The sequence below is a fragment of the Syngnathus leptorhynchus genome, chromosome 14, assembly GCF_054491065.1.
Source record: "Syngnathus leptorhynchus isolate UIUO chromosome 14, UIUO_Slep, whole genome shotgun sequence".
Lineage (NCBI taxonomy): Eukaryota > Metazoa > Chordata > Actinopteri > Syngnathiformes > Syngnathidae > Syngnathus > Syngnathus leptorhynchus.
Window position 1 is genome coordinate 6,522,557 of NC_141208.1, and position 25,398 is coordinate 6,547,954.

The 25,398-nt window shown below is 44.3% G+C and overlaps 5 protein-coding genes and 1 non-coding gene across 12 annotated transcripts; 4 read left to right on the forward strand and 2 right to left on the reverse strand.

Moving 5' to 3' along the window:
- The first annotated feature begins 78 nt into the window (after positions 1–78).
- LOC147046299 (calreticulin-like) lies at positions 79–3,250 on the forward strand. The gene is made up of 9 exons (XM_085930953.1): positions 79–262; positions 496–597; positions 839–1,042; positions 1,130–1,224; positions 1,319–1,528; positions 1,673–1,786; positions 2,128–2,271; positions 2,342–2,434; positions 2,510–3,250. The coding sequence occupies exons 1-9, from the start codon at positions 166–168 to the stop codon at positions 2,702–2,704; spliced, it is 1,254 nt and encodes a 417-aa protein (XP_085787079.1). The 5' UTR covers positions 79–165; the 3' UTR covers positions 2,705–3,250.
- Positions 3,251–3,704: 454 nt separating this feature from the next.
- trnap-agg (transfer RNA proline (anticodon AGG)) lies at positions 3,705–3,776 on the reverse strand. The gene has a single exon. It is a non-coding gene; the product is annotated as a tRNA-Pro (tRNA).
- Positions 3,777–4,201: 425 nt separating this feature from the next.
- On the forward strand, positions 4,202–14,180 carry gigyf2 (GRB10 interacting GYF protein 2). 5 transcript variants are annotated; one of them, XM_085930014.1, is made up of 29 exons: positions 4,202–4,340; positions 5,669–5,719; positions 5,862–6,027; positions 6,197–6,292; positions 7,035–7,125; positions 7,356–7,461; positions 7,605–7,645; positions 7,738–7,770; positions 7,836–7,964; positions 8,138–8,343; positions 8,426–8,573; positions 8,917–9,159; positions 9,253–9,398; positions 9,663–9,819; positions 9,915–10,081; positions 10,206–10,300; positions 10,464–10,592; positions 10,662–10,792; positions 10,867–10,967; positions 11,113–11,253; positions 11,344–11,502; positions 11,593–11,841; positions 12,022–12,144; positions 12,223–12,465; positions 12,583–12,791; positions 12,876–13,027; positions 13,113–13,312; positions 13,469–13,649; positions 13,731–14,180. In XM_085930014.1, exons 2-29 carry the CDS (start codon positions 5,682–5,684, stop codon positions 13,796–13,798), a joined length of 3,948 nt encoding a protein of 1,315 aa, XP_085786140.1. In that variant the 5' UTR covers positions 4,202–4,340; positions 5,669–5,681; the 3' UTR covers positions 13,799–14,180. The 5 variants fall into 5 exon arrangements, with proteins under 5 accessions (XP_085786140.1, XP_085786142.1, XP_085786143.1 ...); XM_085930016.1 differs by having other exon boundaries at positions 12,226–12,465; XM_085930017.1 differs by having other exon boundaries at positions 7,863–7,964.
- Positions 14,181–14,328: 148 nt separating this feature from the next.
- Positions 14,329–17,412, forward strand: snorc (secondary ossification center associated regulator of chondrocyte maturation). The gene is made up of 3 exons (XM_085930020.1): positions 14,329–15,091; positions 16,760–16,927; positions 17,025–17,412. The coding sequence occupies exons 1-3, from the start codon at positions 15,025–15,027 to the stop codon at positions 17,132–17,134; spliced, it is 345 nt and encodes a 114-aa protein (XP_085786146.1). The 5' UTR covers positions 14,329–15,024; the 3' UTR covers positions 17,135–17,412.
- Positions 17,413–17,518: 106 nt separating this feature from the next.
- On the reverse strand, positions 17,519–21,471 carry itm2cb (integral membrane protein 2Cb). 2 transcript variants are annotated; one of them, XM_085930018.1, is made up of 7 exons: positions 21,289–21,471; positions 19,662–19,805; positions 19,495–19,575; positions 19,205–19,375; positions 19,008–19,118; positions 18,652–18,841; positions 17,519–18,429 (listed from the first exon to the last, which is right to left on the reverse strand). In XM_085930018.1, exons 1-7 carry the CDS (start codon positions 21,352–21,354, stop codon positions 18,359–18,361), a joined length of 834 nt encoding a protein of 277 aa, XP_085786144.1. In that variant the 5' UTR covers positions 21,355–21,471; the 3' UTR covers positions 17,519–18,358. The 2 variants fall into 2 exon arrangements, with proteins under 2 accessions (XP_085786144.1, XP_085786145.1); XM_085930019.1 differs by having other exon boundaries at positions 18,691–18,841; positions 21,289–21,452.
- An 804-nt stretch (positions 21,472–22,275) lies between these two features.
- Positions 22,276–24,200, forward strand: hes6 (hes family bHLH transcription factor 6). 2 transcript variants are annotated; one of them, XM_085930074.1, is made up of 4 exons: positions 22,276–22,582; positions 22,667–22,753; positions 22,860–22,941; positions 23,430–24,200. In XM_085930074.1, exons 1-4 carry the CDS (start codon positions 22,517–22,519, stop codon positions 23,873–23,875), a joined length of 681 nt encoding a protein of 226 aa, XP_085786200.1. In that variant the 5' UTR covers positions 22,276–22,516; the 3' UTR covers positions 23,876–24,200. The 2 variants fall into 2 exon arrangements, with proteins under 2 accessions (XP_085786200.1, XP_085786199.1); XM_085930073.1 differs by having other exon boundaries at positions 22,283–22,582; positions 22,857–22,941.
- Positions 24,201–25,398: the final 1,198 nt, after the last annotated feature.

Below are 25,398 nucleotides of genomic sequence, written 5' to 3' on the forward strand. Positions count from 1 at the left end.
CTCGGTTTCGTGGTTGACTGTGATTGGTCCAGCCAGGCCGTGTGCTCGTCCTATGGCGTGCGGACATCTGTTAGCTTGAGCTGCTTCTGGTAAGACACTCCACTTGAGTGCGAAGTCTCTCTGAAAAGACACTCGAGAAGGACACCAAGTCTGAGAGGAAAGAAGATGGGCAAAATGCAACTTTTGGCCGCTGTTACGGCGCTTTTAGTAGCCTATTGCGTACAAGCCAAGGTGTACTTTCGGGAAGAGTTCTTGGATGGCGGTAAGGTTAAAGCAAAACCGAAAGTTAATGTCACGCTATTAAATGTCAAATTAGCTTATAGCTCCTTTTTTTTTTATTTGAAAGTGTTTTTAATACCTATAAAGCTTCAAAATGTGTTTCCACCCTGGTTGCTAACAAGGCCTCGTCGTGTCTTAAAATTGGCGATTTGATGGCGTGTTCTCGTGTAAACTGAGGTCATTAATCCTCCTGATTTCGATGCGTTTGTTGATCAGATGAATGGAGAAGTCGCTGGGTGGACTCCAAACACAAATCTGACTACGGCCAATGGAAACTGACGGCTGGCGAATTCTATGGCGACGCCGAGAAGGACAAAGGTGAGCAAATAGTTGAACAAGGAAGAAAAGAAAGCAAAACAATACTTGTTCATAGACTGAGAGGAAGTAAAGTGTATTTAAACATCAACAAAATGCAATCATTTCTCCGTTTATTCATCAGGTATTTTGATCTTAATAGAAAAAACTCTATATGATAATAAATTTGCCATTAAGGGCGTTGACCTGATGCACAGGTCAGTGGTTTGATGAATGCTATGACGTCATATTGTCCTGTTTTTAGGTCTCCAGACAAGCCAGGATGCTCGTTTCTATGCATCCTCCGCCCGATTTGAGCCGTTCAGTAACGAAGGCAAGAGTTTGGTCATTCAGTTCACCGTCAAACACGAGCAGAAGATTGACTGCGGCGGCGGCTACGTCAAGGTCTTCCCGGCGGACATGGAACAGACCGCCATGCATGGGGACTCCACATACTACATCATGTTTGGTAAGTTACAACCCCGCCACCACCCAGCTTTTAGTTTCGGTGAACCACTTGCGAGCTGTAGTGATTGTGATCATTTGCTTTGCACAGGCCCGGACATTTGTGGCTATAGCACCAAAAAGGTCCATGTCATTTTCAATTACAAGGGCCAGAATCACCTCATCAAGAAGGAAATCAAGTGCATGGTAATTTATTCATATATATTTCAGGAGCTGACTTCCAAATCCCATAAATATAGATTTCCTCATTGAACTTTAACCCTTATGGGGTTTTTTTCAGGACGATGAACTCAGCCACCTGTACACGCTGATCCTAAATCCCGACCAGACCTACGAAGTGAAGATCGACAACAAGAAGGTGGAGTCGGGCAGCCTGGAAGAGGACTGGGACTTCCTGCCCCCAAAGAAGATCAAGGACCCTGAAGCCAAGAAGCCAGAGGACTGGGATGACCGCGCCAAGATCGATGATCCCGATGACACCAAGCCCGAGGTGAGAAAGAAAAGCAATATTTTAGCATTAACTGTGTGAAAATGATAAGTTACAATAAACCAAAACTATTTACCTTTGGATGACATAATAACTGAAATACCAAGAAGTGCCCAAATTGATCTTGGAAATGCCTTCACTCTTCAGGACTGGGACAAGCCTGAAAACATCCCTGACCCTGATGCCAAAAAGCCAGATGACTGGGACGAAGACATGGATGGAGAATGGGAGCCTCCCATGATCCCCAACCCAGAATACAAGGTAGGTGATTAAAAACTGAATTTTTTTACCCAACGGCTGCCTTATCTTGCAAATGTTTTCTACAATTAAAATAGCTCCCAGGTGTCTGAAATACTCCAAGGATCCACAATTATAGCCAATACTGCTGTCAATTTTCATTGCATGTATATGCCACAAGATGACAGCAAAGCACTGCTCTTATAACAGACAGATGCTCCAAAGTAAAGATTTGTTCTTCCAACAAAACTCACTGTAGTAATTAATTCTTGGTTAATTTCAGGCTGTCGAGATCCTACTCCCGTCAATTTCCCATGTGCCCCTAATACGGGTTTTTTTTTGTTTTGTTTTACCCTTTGTTACAGGGAGACTGGAAACCCAAACAGATGGACAATCCCGACTACAAAGGAGTCTGGGTGCACCCCGAGATTGACAATCCCGACTACAACCCTGATTCGACCATCTACAAGTTTGACAACATCGGTGTGATTGGTCTTGACCTTTGGCAGGTAGATGAGACCGAACGTTGTCATGCTAATGTCACATTGACAGCAAGCTGAAGTTCAATTTTGCGCACAGGTCAAATCCGGCACCATCTTTGACAACTTTCTGATCACGGATGACACGAAGGAAGCCGAGGACATCGGGAATGAGACGTGGGGTGTCACAAAGGTATTCAAAGCGTATTCTCATGGAATTTCAATTTGCAAAATAATCGTCCTAATTTTGTCCTACATTTATTCACAGGAACCCGAGCGTAAAATGAAAGAGGAACAAGACGATGTAAAACGCAAGGAAGAAGAGGAGAAGAACAAAGAGCAGGACACCCACGGCGAGGACGAAGATGGGGAAGACGAGGATGATAATGACGATGAGGACGAAGATGAGGATGACAATGAGGATGAGGAAGAAGATGACGCAAAGCTCAAAGATGAGCTTTGAGAAGCTCTGCTTTGCAGAAAGAGAAAAAACTGTGTACATTCCGGGGATATCGTGGCTGCTGTGCATCCTCACCCTAAAAAAATAAAATGTCAACAAGGGAGGATAGTTTCACTTTGGCCATTATGTCAACATTGCATCTCCCAACAGCTGGCTAGATGCACAATTGCAATCCTGTTTTTCTTCAACTTCATCTTCTTAGAGAAAGGAGCCGTCATTTCGCCATCTCATTTGGGTTGGAGTGAATGCTAAACATACTGCATCATTCATATTGTGTGGAAAATAATTAAATGTGTACCATTCAAATCACCTCCAATAATCAAGGATGCAATTGTACTGTTTACATACCACTCATCTTATAGCATAAATAAGAATTGCCCGAATACAATGCCTTCAAATGATGTGAAATCACCTGTCTACGTTTTAATTCTAGTGTGATCAAAGCAGTCTGGTGAACAGACCTCTCGACCCTTTTCTGGTGTGAATAGAGCAAGGGTGTGCTCGTTTCTATTGGTCCAAATAAATGATTATACAAAAGTTTTTACAAAACGTTTATAAGTGTTTTCTTTTTCCAGGTGGGTCAATTTACTAAAATTATGGTTTCAAAATTGTTACTGGATCTGTCGAGAATCAGAATGTGGTGCTCTGCGTACAGAACGCGCAGTCCATGGTGGTCTCGCAAGAGGAATCTCGTCTTGGTCCGACTCTCGACCGCAGCAACTTCTATTATTTTTTTCCCTCCATTTACTTGCTATAGAGACAGCTGCATGTAACAAATAACGCGTGACAACTGTTAATTCAGACCAGTATTACCAGTGCATCTCAGTAGATTTACATGAGACAGTAATTCTATGATAACTAGTACAATCAGCTAACTATCAATGTTCAATTGATTACGTATTTTGCACTCGTCGCGGCTGAAGTTGACCATTTAGCACAAAAACGAAGAGGCTGTATTGCGTCAGAAACTGCAAACAGTTTTTTGAGAAAAAAAAAAAAAGGTGGGCTCGTCCGGGATTTGAACCCGGGACCTCTCGCACCCTAAGCGAGAATCATACCCCTAGACCAACGAGCCGCCTGGCCATTGTGCTGACATTTGCGTAAAAGACTACAAGAATTAGTCATATCCCGTTTTGGTAGACTAACTGTCCTTTTAACCAAATAAAGTGGTCATTTTATAATTTTGTTTCATCACACGCGATAGAAGTTGCTGTATTGTATTAAATAAGGCGTCACAGTCTACACGCGTGGAATAGTCAGCACAGTTTCTTTTCACGCCATGTACGGGTTTTATCCACAAGTCATGTGACTCTCCTACGCAGCCATCTTGTGGCAGAGAGGGAGGGGCGCGTATAAATGGATCACACTGGCCATCTCGATAGGGCCAAGTAGGACACGCCCTCCATTTTTGGAAGGGTCATATTTCATGGGCTAGCCTATAGGGTGTGTCTTGCTCGGATTCTACAGCCAATCACATTGAAGCAGGGCGTGTCGTGTCGCGTAATCGAGTGGGACTCAGAATAACGCAGAGGGGAGGGGTGAGCGAGAGATCGAGACCGAGAGCGAGCCAGAGAGAGAGTGAGAGAGAGCTAGAGCTTACACTCGAATTCAAAACCTTACGCTGTCACGTCAAGCAGAGGTAAGACAGCCAAAATTAAACGCCCTACCAGCACAAGGCTGCTGAAAGTAAAGTGCCACGTCGTAAAGCCAACATCGAGCCAACCCAGGTTGCTGTTCAGCGGTACTATTAGGAAGTCTCCTCCGTGTTTACTCCGGGAGGCCTCCGTCCAAAAAAAGCTAGTGAGCTAACCTGTTAGCATGCTAGCCACAAGTGCTTGGGCTTTTCGAGGATTAACTCGTGCCGCGGTGGCAAAATCGCGATTATTATTGTTCGTATCGTCGGTATATGACAACATGTCCAGACGGATGAGCGTGTGGCTACGTGTGTGTTTATCACCGCTACTGCTCGAATCTCCTTCGCTGTGATTTAATGCTATGTGCACTTGGTCAACTGCAGTTAGCTTTTAGCACGGCGGCTAATGCAAGAGTTAGCTGTGGTGAGGCATCAAAGTGTCTGCCAAAAACGTGCAACTACTCTCATTGTCATCAAAATAATTCACTGTAACGCATCGGGGGGCTCCCATAGTCGTGCTTTAAGCATTCATCTACACACGAATGAACTATCTTGACGAATTATATGAACTATTCGTGAACTAATGTCAGCATAACCAGCCCTGACCCGAACCCCTACACCGAGTGGCTTTTATTTATGACTCAATGGAACCAAGTTGTAGGTGTTTAACTTGCCACACTTATGATCCGAGCAACTTTGCTGTTATCAGGCGGCCATTCATGGTGTTAGCGTAGCATTTCTTGAAGTGTGTGCAACCATGACTGGACAGCGGGTGTGTCCACACAACCCCAAAAAAAAACTGTCGTTGCCGTGCCCACCCGGGTTATCTCCAACGTTTTTTTTTTACCTTTTCATAGGACCTATTACGTTATGTAGCTTCTTCCACGTGGCTTATCCTGGTTTCCCATATGGCGAGTGGGATAGCCCCCCTTTCCATTTGAGACTCATCTAGCATGCCTTCAATGTGACAGCTGGAGTAGACACTCCAAAATACGACTTGACAATCTAACCTGTATTGATCACCTTCCGCCTTCTACTTGAATTTAAGACCCATGTCAATTACAGGTGCCTGACATAGACACCCACACCACAAGAGCTAAAATAGCTTGCACATTGAAATTGTACACGTGCGTGTTTGTGTGAGTGTTGGGGGTGGGCGTTCTGTCACAAGGGCCTGGGACATATCAAATCAGCTGACAAAGTCTCTTTCCAAATGAAACAAAGTTTGGTTGTGTGAAGCTCAACAGTCCCCGCTCTTCATAAAAAAAGACAAAATTCTTGCTGAACATTGACAAGTGTGTGATTGATTCATTGTCTCTTTTGTACATTTCTAGACCTTCAAGGAAAATGGCTGAGACCCAGACACTTAACTTTGGACCAGAATGGTATAGTAGTACATTTGTTTGTTGCGAAAGTCATTTTCAGTGGTGACCCCAGACTTACTAGTGCATCCTCTCCAGTCATGTTCAGACGTGCCACCTCCGGCTTTTCATTCAGCAATTCACTAAACCTTTTGGCTCCGCACAGGCTCCGTGCCCTGTCTGGAGGTGCAAGCAGTGGCGGTGGTGGTGGAGGAAGCAGCAGCAACGCCGTTAGCTCGCCACCTCTCTCGCCTGTATTGCCAAAGTACAAGCTTGCAGACTATCGTTACGGAAGAGAGGAAATGTTAGCACTTTATGTCAAAGACAACAAGGTAAACATGACACTCAGCAGATGCCCTCATTTGTCGTACGCTATGCAGACAGACCCACCTGCCAGAGTTGAAACTATTGAGAGCCACGAACGATGCAACAGGATGTCGCGGGGGTCACTTTGCGTCACCTCGAGTGTTTTATGTTGATGTGTGTGTTGTCTTCTGCTAGATCCCTATAGACTTGCAAGATAAGGACTTCCTGCCCATATTGCAAGAGGAGCCTTTCCCGCCTCTTGCACTTGTTTCTTTTACAGAGGAAGAACAGGTAGGGCTACTTGTTGCCTGTCCTAAAATGTCTGTTCTCAACAACCCAAAAAGACAAATTCATTCTCATCATTACTCCCAATTTACTCCATGCTTACTTCGTTCTATTTGGCCACTCGAACCATTTCCAGTTTTGTTGTGTGTTCCATGCTGAATAAGCAACTACTGTATTGTTTGCTGCCAGGACCCCGGCTTGCATATCGAAGCATCCTTTATTGCCGCCTCTTTTGACTCCACATTTGTCCTTTAGAGCAGTGGTCCCCAACCTTTCTTGCGCCACGGACCGGTTACGCGTCAGAAATATTTGTGCCGACCGGCCTTTATATAGATGAATAATACATTTATATAAATAAAGAATACATGTATAATAGATATATAAATCCGATGAAATAGAATGATATGACTGGCATAAAAACAAGTATAAACATAAAAATAAAACTCACCATTATGTTGAATTAGTGGGAGCACTGAGCTCGTTTCTTATAAATGAGCCAGCCCCATCAAGGCGTAATGGGAAACAATGACACCCAAAGTGGTTAAGATTTGTCTTTTAATGCAGGATGCTTGGTCTTGGATGGTTGGGGACCCCTGCTTTAGAGCATGTACACAGCACATGCCCTCACGTATTCAATTAGTTACAAGTTGAGTTTGTCAAGGTCACCAATATTTCATTCATTTGGACACATATTTCTTACAAGTCAATTTGAAAAATGGTTCCCTCCCCATTCTGTTTGTGTTCGCAGAGAAAATTTTCCTTGTCTGTAAACAGTGTATTCCGACGAAGCGGTGCGGTAGTGACTGCGCTTCGAGGCCGAAGTACCTCAAGGGGTAGAGGTAAAAACACTTTCTAATTTCCTTTCTAATTTTCACGGCTGCGCAAGAGTTTCCTTCGACATGACTTTAAAAGTGATGTCTATGCCTTTTAAAAAGAGCCGCAACAACTGCGAATAGTTGAGATGCCTTTGAGGGCTCCCACCAATTCAGGCGCTCCAATTCGGTCGCTCTCTCTTTCCGTCTTTGACATAGAAATATTGGTTGTGTTTTGAGTCTCTGGTTGTTCTCAGGTCGAGGAAGAGGAGACGGAGGGTTTTACCAAAGAAGTTTTGATGATGTGGAAGGTTTTGGCCGTGGGGGCAGGGAGATGCATCGCTCCCAGAGCTGGGAGGAAAGGTACTGAAGCATCCATTTGTACGTTCAAGTTTCCACAAAACCTACAGACAGTTACGCAACTAGGAAACCACAAATGCACTGTTTGTGTATTTTCTTGGGGACTTATTTACTCTTTTTGAGTTGTGTTGTTTTTTTCCCATCAGGGGCGATAGAAGATTTGAAAAGCCAGTCCGGAAAGACCCGGGTTAGTGTCGAAATAGCTTGTTCAAATAATCCATTTGTTCGTCGGTGGTGGCAAACGCTGGCTTATCTCCCTTTTTCTTTATTCCCATACAGATGTGTCGCCAGGACATTTCCAGCTGAATCACGGTAAGTTTGTTCAGTCACTCCGTGTCGAATGGAAAAGATAAAAGTCGACTTGCTTCACCTCTAAGCAGCTTCCCCAATGACGGATTTCGCAGTGCGAAACAACTACGATGATGCCGGGCTGGCCCTGTCGAGGAAACACGACTTCACGCGCTCAGAGAGTGAGAATTGGCGTACCTCTCGTGACGATCAGAACGGTGAGGATAATCGGGGGGTGGCGTGGAAGTTGTTTTTTTTTTTTTTTAGGACGGTGAGCAGGGACACGCTGACTTGCAGCAGTCTATTTGACCTACTTTAAAAATTTAACAGTCTGTTCATCTTTATTAGGAAGACATTCAATGTGTTTGTTTTAATTTGCCTTCATACTTAGATGTACCTCGGAGCGCGGCATGGCATCCGGAGCAGCGGCGCCGCATTCCGTTTGACTCACGAGAAGACGAACGCAGCTACAGGAGGCAGCGTTCGGGCAGCGGCAGCTTGGACGACGACAGGGACGCTCTACCCGAGTGGTGTCTGGAGGACGCGGACGAGGAGGCGGGCACCTTCGACTCGTCGGGGGCCTTCCTCTCACTCAAGGCAAGCGGAGAGGCATTTCTGTCAACAGATCTTTTTTACGTGAGTTTTGTGCGACGAGCGTGACCTTCTGTTGGCTTCTCAGAAAGCCTCCAAAGAGCCCATCCTGGAGGAGGCCGAGTTGGATTTTAAACCCTTGGAAGAGTCTGAGGAGGCCCTAGAGGAGGAAGACAGTCAGCCCAAGGAGACCAAAGAAACAGAAATAGAAGCCAAGCAAAATTCTGACCGAAAAGGTTTGGAGCCTTTTAAAATTCAGGCCCTGTCGTTGTCACGCTAAATTCAATCGGCATGCAACTGAAACATGCCAAGCAGCAGCAAAGCAACATTTTCACAGGTAACCGCCGCAAGAGAATTAGTTCCATGAGCATCGGCAAAAGGAAAATGAAAACATTTGAGTGAAACGCACCTGGCCCACTTATTCATCCAAGCAAGAGCTCCTTAAAAGACGATTACTGTGCCCGGCGCAGTTTGAGAACCAACCTTCTTTTTGTTTGGGATCAATTGCAACGCTGAGGAACATAACAAGAACAAGAGCTCTTGACGCTCCAATTGACACAATGTCATCTCTACTCTTAGTATTCACGGGGGTGAGCAGAATGTCTGAGGAGACGCCACCTGTTCCCTCGCCCGCCGTTGGGACGATCCCCGAGGCCCAGACGACCCGCAAGTCTGCGTCGCCCGGCCACCTCAACCCGACGGAGGAACCTGAAAGGCAACCTCCCCTGGAGCGACCGCCAGAACCCTGCCAAGTTGCCCCGCACATCCCGTTGTCTAACAGCATGTTGCTACCCAACTCGCGGATTTCCGCCACCCTCACAGGTCATTTTTCTTCTTTGGGTGGACCGTAAAGAACCGTGGGAAGAAAAAAACTGAGTAGCAACTACACAGTATTTGTCTGTTCCTTCCTCACAGAAGTTCGCATGCAGACACCCGGGGAGGTGCTCGTGGCTATGAACAATCCCCTGCCCTTTTCTTCAAGTGCGTTAGCCCCAATTTCCAGGCCTGCCGCCGTGTCACATGACACAGATGAAGACGAGGGTTTGAAGCACCTTGAGCAGGTAACTCCTTCGTTTTAGCCTGTCCCCGTGACTTGCGATGTAACAAGCCACAATACGCCGCAGTCTGTTATTCATGAACGTCATAATTATTGTAAATATTGAAATGGAGAACACAATATGACCCTCAGTTGTCTGTATTGTTATTTTGATGTGTGGGCTCTCAGCTTGAGTAGAAACCGACACAGCAAATCACTTTTTTAGTACGTCTTCACTGCACTCTAAACTGCGGCACACCATCTGCTTTGTCCCCGCGTCTACGCCCAGGAGGCAGAGAAAATGGTGGCTTACCTCCAGGACGGCGTGGCAGACGATGACAGACTGGCTGCCAAAGCCCCCGCAAAGCCCAAAGCTGCAGGCCTGCCGCTCACTCACAAGACCGCACTCAAGTGGTTTTACAAAGACCCTCAAGGGGAGATACAGGGTAAGACAGATGAAGGAAGTTACAAGAAACATTTTAGGGGAACCTCCGTGTGAGGCCACTTGGAACATACCTGATCTTGCATGTTTTGTCTTCAGGTCCTTTCAGCAACCAGGAGATGGCAGAATGGTTCCAGGCGGGTTACTTCACCATGTCTCTCCTGGTGAAAAGAGGCTGCGATGACATCTTTCAGGCTTTGGGGGAGATGATGAAGATTTGGGGTAGAGTCCCTTTCACGCCGGGCCCCGCGCCTCCACCCCTGCAGGTACTTCTTCACAAATGAAATCTGAATTTGTGAGCAACATGTTCAAAGCAAGGAAAATAAAATAGGCTTTTGTTGACAACTCGATGATACAATCATACCTTTGTGTCCAATGATGCCGACGCAGGGTGACGCCGACCAAGAAAGGTTGAAGCGGCAGCAGGAGCTCACTGCGCTCAACCTTTACCAGTTGCAGCAGCTTCAATATCAATACATCTTGAGGTGAGTTGATACAGCAAAAAACCCACCAGCCGAGAGACATACATTCTCCAGCGTGTCCCCCGGGTCATCCCCGGAGTCTCCTCCCGGTGGGACATGCCCAAAACACCACATTGGGGGGGGGCTTTGTATTAAAGGGTGCAATGTCTTTGTTGTGTCATTTTAGGCAGCAGTATGCTCAGGCCCTGGCCCAGCAGAAGGCGGCGGTGCTGAGCTCGGCTCCTCTTCAACAGCAGCAGCAACACCAACAGCAGCTCAACACGCTTCAGCAGCAATACCAAGCTCTCAAGATAAGGTCCGTACAGGTTTTTCACGACCGGGACGCTTAGACTGTACCACAAGTATCTATTGTTTACCTTTGCAGAACATCGGAGAGCCTTCTACCTCCTGTTACACGGTCTCTGTCTGTACCCGACTCCGGTTCTGTATGGGAAATGCAGAACCCGTCCTCGCAGGCTTCTTGCACACCAAACCTCCCCACAGCCACGCCAAACAGTGAGTCAACCTCACCAAAGTATGAAAATGGGTTGTCATATCTAATTGTGGTGTTTTATTTCTGTTCTCAACAGCATGGGATGGCAGCAGCGTGTGGGACTTGCCCATAGACTCCGTGGCGAAGGCGCCGACCATCGAGCAGATGCAGCAGTTGGAGAAATCAAAGGCTGCAAAGGTAATTTGCATTCCTACAGTAAGCAAGAAAACTTTCGATTAATGTTTTTTTTTTTCCACCTCAATTGGTGAAAGTCCCAACCGGGGTTCAATTACTGCATTCAAATTTTGAAACCACACTTGCTCTCCTCGCTCTTAACCATCAGTTGGAACTGGAGAGGCGCGAAGCTGAACTGAGAGCCAAAAGAGAAGAAGAAGACAGGAAGCGACTGGAGGAGGCTCTGCGGGCTCGTCAAGAGGAGGAACGTAAGCGTCTGGAGGAGGAGGAGCTGGCGAGACAAAAACAGGTTGAGTGTTTTTTTTGTTTTTTTTTCCTCAAATCAAATTTCCTGCAAAACTTTTGATGCTGATGCTGATAAAACAATGAACATCTATAGGAGGAAGCTCTAAGACGACAGAGAGAACAGGAGGAGGCGCAACGGAGAAAAAAGGAGCAAGAAGAGAGACTGGCGCAGGAGGAAGCCCTGCGAAGACTTGAGGAGAGGAGAAGAGAGGAGGAGGAGAGGAAGAAAAGGGAGGAGTTCCTTCGCAAACAGGTCAAGCCAGCCACTTTCAGTGTTTTACAAGTAAAAAAAAAAGAGAGACCTTTTATTTATTCCAAGCGGGAATTTTCCTCACGCATACAGGAGGAGGAGCGCAGAAAACAAGAGGAGCTGGAGGCATTAAGGAGGCGCGAGGAGGAGAAACGAGCAGAGGAGGAGGCGGCGGCAGCGGCGGCAGCGGCAGCGGCGGCTGCCCTTGCTCAGCAACAGCAGGAGGAGCAAAAGCGGAGGGAGCAGGAGGCACAGAGACAACAGGAGCTCCAGAGACAGAGGCAGCAGCAGCAGGAGGCTCTCAGAAGACTCCAACAGCAGCAGCAGCTTGCACAAATGAAGGTAAAACAACAAACTCACGCACCCAACTTCCTGATGAAGTAGCAAAGATGCTAGGTCATTTTTGAAACGGCTATTTCAGGAAAGTTGGAAGCACAATTTGTTCAACACAATTTGACTCTTGTTGCTCAATAGACTGGATGATAAGTGTTGCGTTCAACCAACACTCTTCTCCGTTTCTAGCTTCCGTTGTCATCCAAGTGGGGTCATCAATCCGCCAACGCTAGCAACAAGAATCAGAACACCCTGTCACTGGCTGAGATCCAGAAACTGGAAGAGGAGCGGGAAAGACAGGCACTCGAAGAGGTAAAATGATGCTGCTCACCAGGTCTTTTATTTCTTTTCTTTTTTCAAATCGTATTGTTGTGCCTCCCACATTTGTAGCAGCAGCGTCAGCAGCAGGAGCTCCTGAAACTGCAACAGCACCAGGCCCTGCAGCAGGCCCAGCAGGCCCAGGCCAAGCTGTCGGGGTGGGGGCACGCCGCCAAGCAGCCCCCCGTGACCAAGTCCCTGCTGGAGATTCAGAGGGAGGAAGCGCAGCAGATGAAACAGAGGAAGGAGCCACCGCCCCAACAGCAGCATCAGAATCACAACGTGACCCAGCCGACCCGGCCGCAGAACAAAACGGTATGTAGCCCTGATCGGAAGGGAGCGCTCCTACTGACCGTTCGTGAACTAAATGAGCCAATTTGTTCAGAGTCTGAATGGCGTTTATTTTATTGAAGTGTCTCTCGTTCACGTCAGACATCTCTGAGCAACTCCGTATGGGGTTCTGTGAACATCACCCCTTGCTCAAACTGGGCGGCAGACTCCAGCAGCATCTGGGGGGACACCCACAACTCCAACATGGGCTTCTGGGACGAAGCTGTGAAGGAGGCCGTCCAGCAGCAGCCGCCGCCGCCACCCGCCAAGAAAGGAAATGCGCAAAAAAACAAGGGCAATGCCAACCTCAGGTAGGAGGTCCAAGCTATCTTCTGAGGAAAATCAATTTTACTTTTGTTATTTAGCGTCTTCCATATTTGTTTGACCACGTGAAGTAATTCCACGAGTGGGCGAGCCAACAAGAAGGTGGAGGAGGAAGAGAAGCTGCTCAGGTTGTTCCAAGGGGTCAATAAGAGCCAGCAGGACGGCTTCATGCAGTGGTGCGAGCGCACTCTGCACAGCCTCAACACAGCCAACAATCTGGACGGTAAATAGGCGCGCAAAAACGGGCGGCGCCCACACATAACCGCCTCACCTTCGAATTAACGTTTGTTCCCCCCCGCACGCCGCAGTTCCCACGTTTGCGTCGTTCCTCAAAGAAGTGGACTCACCGTACGAGGTGCACGACTACGTCAAGGCCTACCTGGGGGACACTCCCGAGGCCAAGGACTTTGCCAAGCAGTTCCTGGAGCGTCGTGCCAAACAGAACGCTAATCAGCAAAAAACCTCGCCGCCACCGCCGCAGCAAAAGCAAGCCCTGAAACAGCAGCAGGTAGGGATAGAAATCTCATCAAATGCAAATATACAACGCTTGACAAGATTGCAGACCTGTTTTAGGTTCACATATATTATAATTTCATTATAATATTCAGTTTTATAAATGTGAAATTTTTCCTCTGTAAATGTCTTAACTTTGGTTCCCGTGAAGGATTCTGTGTGGGGAGGAACGGGATCATCAACGCTCTACCAGGGCAACCATACAAGTGGTCAGCACAAGCAACATCATCAACAGCCGCCGCCGCAGCAGCAGCAGCAGCGTTTTGAGACTGTCACCTCAGGGAAGAAGAAAAAGAAGCAGAAAATGGTCCGTGCGGATCCGAGCCTTCTAGGTGAGCCCCGTCCCGGCTTATCGAAGCTCTTCCCAGCCTCTAAAATATCTAAATTCTCTGTTTTGCTTTCTTTGCCATCAGGTTTTTCTGTTAACGCATCGTCCGAGAGACTGAACATGGGCGAGATTGAGACTGTGGAGGATTTTTAAGGGAATGCAGCCGAGTAAAACGCCCACTGACTGACTCGAACCCCCAACCCTCCCTCAACCGCAGCTGCCAACTTAATGTCACCGTTTTCTTTCACCGCCCTTTTCTGGCAACATCAATCCAAAACGTAGCAAAAGTCTCCTCGGATGATGCTGTGGGTCTGATTTCATTCAATCAGCCGCAGTTGGCAGAATCGTCTCTAAAGTGTTAGTGGGGAAAGTGAGAGATGATATCCATTTCTTCTATTTATTGAATTTGAATTGTTCCCCCCCACTCAACACATTCTGCCCTCCCTCCCCTTTTTTTTTTTTTTGCCCCGCCCCACTCAATGATGCTAGTTATTGATGGATTAAGACGGCAGAATTGAGCCCAAGGATCGGTGCCTACTTTATGTCCTGTTTTAAGGACATGTTCCAAGTCCCAAGTAGTTATCTATTTCTTGTAAAATACTAGGCTGTTTAAAAAAAAAATAAACTTTCAACTTGCATCTCTATGATAATATATGGAAAATGATCTGCTGCAGTGGTACTTTTTATTATGACTGTGTTGTGAAATCTGATGTTCTCTTAATGTCGTTGTATTAACCCCTTTTTCCATTATCTTTCATTTTTGGTGTTTTCAGTGTGAGTTCAAATGGAGGTAAGCGAGGTGCAATCTATATTCATAGAAATCTTTACGAGCTGGTCCCTCGAATTGAGCTGTGGAAAGACTTCAAAAAGGATTGTCTAATATGATAAATATTCCTGGAGGGTTTCTAAGTATGTTAAAGGTTGTTTTAAAATGTCTCAGATTGCTCCATTACACTGGTCAACAGCAAATTTGAATATGAAATTCAAATTTATATTGAGATGGACATGCAATGTTTCAGTTACAATACAAAACTCAGGCCAAACGACTGGTCAGATATTCCACAAGTGGCGGAAAAAGAAAGCCAAATAGTCGTCATCGGAAGTGATCTGCTTAGGCGTCATGTTTACCTCGCACCCGCTTGTGTGGTCGGAGAAACTTGGAGTAGGTGGGCGCTACCGAGATGAACTCACAAAGTCGCCACTGTGCTGACAGTTGGGTACGCACCTAGTCCCGCCCTTGCCCCCCTCCAAAGTAAAAAAAAAAATCCTAAACTGCTCCTCTCTCACCCGTAGGCCTACCCTTTAGAAGCCTCCACTTTGGCCCCTCAGATCCTCTCCTGCACTTCTTGTGATCACGACAGATCGAGGACTTAGTCGTCATGGTCCGTAGCAGCACCTGCAGAGTCCTGGTCCTCCTGGGCATCTTGGCGGTCTTTGGGCATTCAGGTAAAAAATAAAATAAAAAAGCTCTCTCATGCATGCTTTGGTATTTCATCTGGTTAATAATCAGCATGGAATAAAATCTCGTTTACTGTAGCCAGCATTGTGTTGTAGTGGTTTGAACGTTTGTTCTGCACCCAAGGGGTTCAGGGTTTTGAGATTTGCATGAATTTTCAGCAGCTACTCGGCTTCCTTCCAATACAGCAGCTTCGAGAGGTCTACTCTGATTACCTGGAAACAAATTCAAGCAGATGCTGTCCAAAAACTCACAAGCTCAATTTCTAAAAGGCCTTCAGCAAATACAACCACCAAATGCTGCAAATTCATAAAGCTTTGACTTGAAATTTTCTAATTTTGTTTTTTTAAATAACTTCCCTAAAGGCTATGTGTTAGAACACAAACGGTGGAACAACACATGTAGACGGATAATTCAACAATCCTCATGTTTATCCTCTGTAGAAAAAAAAAAAAGGCTAATGTTAATTAAGGGACTAATTGCAATTCCATTCACTTCAAGGGAGAAAGATTTAACACACTTTGTTACAAGTACGGTATCGGAACAAATACATTACCACGGAACCAGATATTCATTGCATCAGTTGTGTAACATCTGTCCTTGAGAACACTCACGGAACCAAATGTCCATGTTCTTGTTTGTTACCCTCTCTGGTCAGATCAACCTTTAGCAAACGGCGCCATCAACAAGTTTGTTTGACAAACAGAACCTGGCCGCTGTCTGGTTCGGGCCGGGCCGGTTGTTACCGGCGGCGGACCCGGCAAGCACAAGCCGCCTTTTGTACGTGGGCCTTGAACGCTTCATTGATGGCGCTTCTGGCCCGGGGCCCGCGCCTCCAAAAGCCTCCCGTCCTGCCTCAGGGACAGGAAGTTTCTGGGTCAACACAACACAAATACTCACCAAGCTCAAAAGACACCGCTTGGCTTCCATTTCTGCTGGACAACCACTGGTGGCAAAGTATGAAGGGTATAAAAAGTCTACACACCCCGGTGCAGTTGCGGTAACTAAAGAAGTGGATCCAATATTTTTTTTTTTTCCAGCTTTTTAAAAAAAATTTTTATTTCACAAAGTGTTTGTGCTTGGTTTAGTTCCCAGCACAGATAAAAAAAAAAAAAAACAGTACAGAAAGAACTAAAGCAAAGAATTGAGTGAAGAAGTCTTAGGCCCGCAGAGTCAATTGGCCCAGCATCAGCATATTTGGATGGTTTTGTTGACTCAATGTGCGCGGGAATGGATTGGCTTGTGTTTGTGTACTCAGCTGATTTATATAGTTGACTATATATGAACATTTTCCACGAGCCATCTGCCTTCTACAACAGAACAGCAATGTGGAGGTGTGCCTAATAGAGCGTCCAGAGTGGACACTGATGGCTTTTATGTTGACGAGCCTCTTCATCGGCTCCTCTGTGATAATCATTCAGACTGAAGGAGCTTTTCTGCCAGTCCAAGAGGTTCCTTGGAACGTTGCAGGAAGGAAAAAACAACATGTCAGGAGGCCACCTGAAGCCCAAACGGACAAAATGTTGCCTCCTAACAAAGACTTGCTTATACTACCGCTCTGGAGCCGTTGGGGGCACACAGAAGCTCTTCACGGACTCAAACGAACCGACGATCATCGCACTTTATATCTACTCACCTTGAAATCACTTTTTTTGCAGAGACTGTCGCCGACCCGCCCAGGGACTACCAAGACATTGTGTCTGGAGAGCTCCCCGCAGATGTATCACCCGTCGGCACCACCACTAGGGAGCCCCTCCATCACATGACCGAGCCGGCCTTCGACTACGAGGACGCGACGCAAGGCCTTGCCGTGGACGAAAACGAAAGTAAGAAAGTGGCGTTTAGAAAAGCAGTGGATAAATTCTGTCTACCCTCTGGGTGGCTTCTGAGTGTGGTCATGTGACATCATCAATTTGTGTGTAGGTGTCCTGGGACCAGGTGCCATCACTGCCATTGTCATCGCAGTCTTCCTCGGAGCGTCTGTCCTTCTGGCGCTCATCGTCATCACGCTCAGGAAATTCACAGCCTCCTAGAATGTTTGGACGTGTGTGTTGTGTGCGTGTGTCTGTGTGTTCTGTAAAATGTGTGTTAATAATAGGTTTTTTTTTTTTTTGGGCACACATCTATCAAGTCTTGTTTTTGAATACTGGCGCCCATGTGCAAACAGGCGTAACTTCATTTTAGTGCCAACGCCCCCGTTACGTTCAATTCGACAAGCACGCCATTTTTCAAAGTACTCCATGTTACACATTTTCACAAAATAGGCTTGAAAAAAAAAAAAAAGAAAACCTCCTCCTACTCTCGCATGAGTCACCTTTTTTTTTTTATAAACTTTTCAGAAAACTGCTACTTGTGAATTTTTGCCACTTACAAAACTAACTCTTGTGCCGAATACTCGTGAAAAAAATCCAAATAGCTAAAAGTTGAATAGTTTATTGAAGCAGCAAAATATTAAGTACAGTAAAATACAAAAATAAGTCATCAACTGAAACAAAAATTTGTTTTTAAAAGTGGTTACAATTACGTGTAAATAACAATAGACAAGGGATTTCAAATCCTCTTTGAAAACATTTTTGAATAATAGTTCTAGTACAAACTTCAGACCACATACTTGGTTCCTTCTGAAGCTTTAAAGCTTTGTTGCTTACAGTCCAAAGTCATTTCACTAAACAAAATCCAAATGTACACTACTGAACACTATTATACATGGAAAACTTGCTTTTTCTTCATATATTGCTCGGTAACAAAGGTCATTTACTATACACCAAGTCTGAGGTATGTTTTTTTTTTTTTTGTGACATACTTAACACTGGTCCACAAATTTGCATTCGATTGTAATCATGCAAGTAAACGTTTTGCAACGATACCAAATCTGTTTTTATATAGTTTAGTCATATTTATAAATTAGTTCAAGCAAACTCACAAATATAAAATCTCTCAAAAATCAAATTCGCCAGGAAAAAAAAGTTTCATTAAAATAACATTTAGGACAAACAAAACCATGAGATGAAAATTTGCCATTGACCAATCTTAATTCAGAAAATTTACAAATTGACACCAAAATCAAATTTTGTGGTTCTCTATGCAAGCTTCTTATCTTAACTGAATTTGAGCGAGAGGCACCCTGGACGCCATCAAGACAAACAGGCATCCATGCGCGTCAATGAAATGTGTAAGAAATAAAATTGCCAAAGGTTAAAGTGCATTTTAAAAGTCTAGTCAAACTTGAAGAGGTGGTGGCAGGGCTGTTGTGTTCTTTAGTTGCAGATATTGGTTTCCACAAAGTAGCGGTTCTCCAAGTGCCTAATCAGTATGCAGTCGTTGGTGACTAGAAAACAAAACACAAAAAACAATGTCACAGACTTTCACATTTTCTTCATATACTTAGGCCTCAATCTAAAATTGCTTTTGATGTATTTTGCAATGTGTGTTTGAACTTGCAAATTTTTAAATGTGACCACTAGGGTCATTACATGTGGGAATGTCAAATGGGAATTATTTGCTCCAGCCCAATAAAAGTTCTTTATGAAAACACTACTCATACTCATACTTTCTTGCTTTGAGGCACTTTCGTAGTCGGCAGACTCACTGTCCACGTCGTCCTTGGGAACCATTTCGAAGGTCGTCAAGTTGTGGCACATCCCTTGAATGGGTTCGCCCAGGTCCTCGGGGTCGTGCACCTGGCGGGTCACCTGCATCACCTCTTTGATTTTGTAGTTATCTGGCAGGTACATCTCCCTCTGTTAAAAAAAAAAAAAAACAGTGAATGACATCATGTACACAAGATCAGTAATTCCAAGCACTTTTTAACCCTTAGCTGTCTTATATCCTTTTTTATTTTTTGCAGAATTGTGACCTATTTAATTTACACTTCACCCAATTGTGCATAATCTGGTGTAACCTTACCTTGGTGAAATTCAGCACATCCCAAAGGTTCCGTGGAGCTTTGACCAAATTGGTGTTCAGCGAGGTCACAAAGCACTTCTGCTGCGTTTTGGCATAATATGCCGTCTTGAGCTATTGATACATTTTCATAGAGGTCAGAACTAAATACGGACACATGCCAAAACACAAATGGCCAAAACAAAAAGTTGGGCCCTCACATTTCCAAAGTCATGGATAATGCTGACGGGCTCATCATTTCCAGTTCTAAACAAGTCTATTCTGATGTACTGGTTGTCGCCTTCCAGGTAGATGCCCACGGCCATGACCAGCGCCATTCGGTTCTGATGCCAATTGAGTACCACGTTGCATCTGAACACGTCGGTCGGTTGCTGAAAAACACACATGCGCCTGAGTTAGCACATGCTCCCTTCTGCCAATATGTGCAGGAGATGGGTGGATGAATGTATGAAATGAATGAATGAAATGAATAGACAGTATATAAGATTACATTGATGTCTTGGTCGAGATCTTTTGGCCCGGGCACCTGGCGATTGAAAGATGAATTGACGTTTGCAGACGTGTCATGCAGCTGGATGGGCGGTAAAAACAAATCAACAATGAGCCATGTTAGACCAAACCTCATACATGCATGGACCTTTGCCAAAAGGGACCTACCTCTGCAGGGAAGAAGTGGCGGTAGGTGTAAATGGAGCCCAGCACCATTCCAAGCAAGACGACCAGTCCGGAAAACATGATGACACACATGCGGGCAGGAAAATACCTCTTGATCTGGGGTCGATTAGACTCCTGGTCCATTTCCTGGCACACAGACAAAAAAGTCTTATTTAATGGCCATGTAAAGTAATGTTGTTGTACCTCCAGTTTGTCTAGTGTGACTGACAATAAAAGAGAAAAAAAATGGAAAAGTGGACGGTGGTATGACGCAATCACGACACTCAGGCATTTTGGAAACATTGGGGCTGGCGTCCCTAAACCTTAACCCTCATCATCCTTTACCCTAAAACCTGGCGAAAAAGTGTTAAGTTGTGTTCAACCAATTAGCATCTGTTGTGAATTTTAGTCACTAGTCAGGAAACAGCACTCGACAAGTCCTGACGTGCAAATTGCGTCGCCGAGTTGTGAGTCAGCCTCTGACAGAAGACCGGGCGGCACTGATGCTCGCCCACAATCTCACAAGCAATCGTCTGCCAATCCCATACTACGGTCGCCATGGCGATGAGCGGAAGTGGGAGCATCAGGAGGCTCTGACGGGAGGGGTTTTGGCCGAGGCCTATTCTGAGACGCCCGCGTCCATATGGGACGACGTGGGATTCCCGGAGCTTGCTTATTTTTAGACGCGTGCAGAACCTGATGATGGGATGCGCCTTGACGTCACTGACAGACCGATTCTTGTGTGTAATAATGTGTGGAATACTCAATGGATTTTAATATGGCTGGCAATAGATAGGCTCTTAGAAACACTTGGTATCATATGAGCACCATTAAATAAGAGGAACACTTGCACAATCCACTCACTAACAAAAATACTCTTTATAAGGAATTAATAAAAAACATTTTTTAAGTAATAATGATCATTTTCTGCTAACAAGATGATAAACCCACCATTGTAATATAATATCACTACTCATACAAAAAAGCAACATATCTATTTCCGCTAATATATTTATTAATAATTGATTCCATGACAGAATTTAAGGAAATATCTGAAAAATCTTCACACATTCTTGTACATATATAGTAAATTCATTTTGGAGAATACACACACACACACACTGACCTGATTCAAAATATTTTTAATGGCCACTGAACTAAATTACTAACTCAAAGATAGAACCATCATCACAAAGTGTACCCAAAAATCATTATAAAACTTTGTAATAATACTCATCATCATGTAGTCACCACAGATCATCAAAACTTAACGTATCTAGTGGATATATTTATTCAAATAAATACTGCATCACAGAATAAAAACAATTAAAGAATAGTGCATATTTACTTTTTAATTGATAACTCTTACAAGACATACAATTCACAAGGCACACACACATAAACGCCAAAAAAATTACTTGATCATCATCTCAAAATTAATAATTCAGCATCACCTCATCACTCATTGTCCGGCTCAGGTACCCTTATTATTGGCATAGTTGTTATTAGTAGGAGCAGTATTGTCATTCTTACTTTAAGTATTGGAAAAATTGACTTTGCAGTAATATGCAACATAATAATCAAATAAAAGTCATTTTCATCATCATCCAAAATAAATGGGGCAACTTACATTGATGTAGACTTCGTCTTTGTCTACCTTGTCAGCCGAAGCCTGGCGGAAGGATATCCTCACCATTTTGGATGTTGTCTGGTCTATCTTCTGTTGATGCTGTTTTGGTTGAATTGGGTCTCCTTTCGGGATACTTGCATTCAGCTTGCTGGCATCTCTAGTCCGGTTCAACTTTTATATCCACGAGCGGAGACACCGTGACGTCACTTGTACGTCTCCAGTGACGACCACGGCCGAGTGTGGGTATCAAGGAACAGCCGTACCAGAACATTCAAAATAAGAGCAAACGTCTAGATAACAGGTTTGATACGACATGGAATGCAAGGTTTTACGTGGTTTGTACGTGCTATCATTTAAAATAAGAATTTTTAATTGGTGAACCTAATTACAGGGCGTTGTTGACGTAGATGATGTCACCCTAAGCTTTTGTTTTGAAATTACGAGCCAGATATGGTAGTGTTCCGAGTTTCGCGAACAAACGTCAGCATCCGGAAGTGCAACTTTGTTCAAAGTAAACTTGCATGAAATGGTGTTACTTTGCATCCCTAATACACAATACTACTGCAACTGCAACTAGTTTGCTCATAAATTACAGTGCAGTTAATATAATAAAACCCATAGGAAATAATATGAATAATAAGACTGTAAACCATACTTGGAAAACTTGACCCTAATTTGAAGCCCTAACTGTTAGGGCCTGACCCCTTGTTTGAAACCTTGCTTTCAACATCTAACCACAGATTGAAACCTTAATTTAAAGCCTTAACCAAAGTTTGAAACACTACCTTGAAACCTATTTTGAAGTTTGAAAAGTTTTCTTGCATTAAACTTTTTACATCACGACATTTAGACTGTCCATAGATAAATAAGTAAGTGAGGGCAATCATTCGTAAATTGAGGGACTAGATAAAAAAATAATATTTATTTTGTCATACACTGGCAAACGGGGGTGGGTGGCTTTTTACTAACACCCCAATCCGTGCCCCCCCCCCCCCCCCCCTAATTTACATGTAAATAACGCGTCATATATACCCAGCCCATGTCTACCCCTGCAGTGGCAGCACTAAAAAGAAGCCAGCTCTGCTGGCCGAGCCATCTGTCTCCCCATTGAGGAGCTCCAACGTCTTTCTGGGGAGCTTCGAAAGACAGTTGCAAGGTCCTCGTCAGTTTTGGGTTTTTTTTTTTTTTTCTTTTTGGAAGGGAGGGAGGGGGAGGTCGGGTGGCAGGAATGGCACCCATCCGTAAGCACACATCGACCGATCACTCTGCAAATGGACTCAAATCTGACAAAAAGGTAATAAATAGATAATACAGTAAAGGGCAAAGAGCAGTTTATTGAAAGTCTACCGTCATTATTGTTTTGGTGGCGCCAATATAGATGAGGAAACCTCTGGTGGAGAAGAAACGACGAGCTCGTATCAACGACAGTTTACACGAACTCAGAGCTCTCATTGCGGATACAGAGGTAAGAAACACATTTTGATTTTAATAGGGCAATCGATTATTGTTAATAAGCTAAAATGGAGCTAAATTGGACAAATATGTGCTCGTGTGTGTGCCTCGCGTAGCAGTTCAATTCAAAGATGGAGAACGCTGAGGTACTGGAGATGACGGTCAAATGGGTGGAGAGCATCCTGCAAAACCGGGCTCGAGGTAAGAAAAAAAAACGCTTAACACTGATAGTCGCGGCATCTTCATTTTAGTGCGATTATGGCTGTAAACTCAGAATTCGATAAATTCTGCATGGCAACCAACACGCTGCCCAAACAAACAAACAAAAAAACAAAAACTGGCTCAATGCTGCATTCACGGGCAGCTGGAAATTCTAAAGACTGTATTCATACAACATTTTGTTTTTACATACATTGTTTTTATTCCCTGTTATCCATGGGCAGCTGGAAATTCTAAACACCATTCATACAACATTTAGTTTTTACATACATCGTTTTTATTCCCTGTCATTGTCAAAAAAATATCACGTTGAAACTTTTTCATACATGATCTGTCAAATTGTGACTCACATAACACAAAAATAAGCAACAACCAAAGGAACTGCTGCCTTGTGGTGACTTGTTTTTTTTGGCTCAGCATTCCAAGCAACATTTTGAAAACACCTTTTTGCTTGTTTCTGTCGATTCCAGAGGCGGACGCCATCAACCGAGAGGCATGCGAGCGTTTTTCGGCCGGTTACATCCATTGCATGCACGATGTGCACACTTTTGTGTCCAACTTCCCGGGAATGGACCCCACTGTGGCAGCCGAGCTGCTCAACCACCTCCTAGAGAGCATGCCCCTGCATGGCCAGAACCACCTCACGGCCTCGCTTTTGGACACAGACCCACTTGGTGGCCCCGTCGCGCCAGAGCAAACTCCGGGTTTGCAGGAGTCCCCGGCCCCTTCCTCTTCCTCGGCCTCTAGCGACGACCTTTGCTCGGACCTGGAGGACACCGACTCAGAGCAAAGTCAGGCATCGTCTTCCGAGGAGTCAGAACAAAGTCAGGCTTCTTCGTCAGAAGAATCTGAGTCGCAGGACGTGCCAGGATGTGTGTCCTTAAATGACTCCAAATCTGTTTGGAGACCATGGTAGACTGAAGTGGTTGTCGGTGGTATTAGTACTTAGTATCGGTATCAGTGAGTGATGAATTGATGACTTAATGTGGTAGCGATCTGAAAAAGATCAACATCTCCAACATCACAGATACAGATATTCTAATTTATTGTGACAGTAAGTTCAAAATGACTTGTTGGATGTTAATACAGTTGGGTGTTTATTTTGAACAACAAAATGGAGTTTGAAAAAAAAAAATAAGTTACGCAAGTTATGCAGCTAGAAATAAGTTTTTGAATTTCTGGTGTTTGCAATCGGTGTCAAAAATACGTTGAAACATAAACGCATCTGATTAAAAATTTGAATGACCTAATTTCTTATTTATTTAAAAATTACTACTTCTTTTTTCAAAGTGGTTTTATTGTATTAATAATATGCAAGAAATACCATTAGAACCTTTTCAATCAACGGCTTTGTGACAATTGACATTTCTTGGATGTTTGTGTCAAACGAGCTCACTCAACACCCACTCAGTTTCCCCCCCCCCCTCCTACAATATTAGTTAAGATTCAGCAACGACCGTTCATTTGCGTACATGACGTAGGCAATGCAGAGGTGTTAAGGATGAGTGAGTGTGTGTGAGTGTGAGTGTGTGTGTGTGTGTGTGTGTGTGTGTGTGTGTGTGTGTGTGTGTGTGTGTGTGTGTGTGTGTACGGCCTCTAGATAGACAAGCAAAAACACATCATTTGCAGCAAATAAATCAGAATTTTCAGACCAGTTCAATGAAATCATTTGCATCATTAAGGTTGCAAAAATATGTACCGAATCCACAATACAGGCAGGTTATCTAGTCATGCTAATATCTCCATGGGTGGTCCCTCCTGGGGGCCACAGTTTTTCTCCCTCCCGTCCTGACTCCTGCGGCCCGCATTAGAAAGGCCGGTTTATAATGACGTGTCTGCTTCTGTGATGTGCGAGCAGGGTGTCGTTGGTGACGCCATAACACTTGCGAGTGAGGAAACGATAAAGATGGCACTCTTTTGACGTAGATTCCTTGTTTTGCTACCAGGCCTTTTCTAGGAATTGCTTCAAAGGAGTCTTGAGCCGTACAGTAAAATTCACATGAACAAATGCTTACATGTCATGCATTGTTTCAATGATGAACATTGACAGACTGACTGGCTAATTAGTCGAGTATTTATTTGAGTTTTTTTTTTTTTTTTGTCAATTATTGGTCAATGATTAGTTAATGAATTTAATCAAACAAATATCTCAAATAATCTTGGGTCTTTTTAAGTAAATCCGAAGAAAGGTTTTTATCATTTTTGGTGCATTGTCCGACAAAGTACCCTAAGTACCCTAAGCGCCTGTTTTTTTGTTGTTAATTAATTTAAAAAAAATTAACATTATATATTATGGATATGATTTATTTATTTAATTTATTTATTTATTTAAATGTGTGTTTGCATCAGCTGTATTATCTTTTTCAGGTCTGAAAAATGTCAAGGCCTGAAAATAACCTTGCTTGGCTTTGCAGACGCCCAAAGTCTACATTGAGGCCC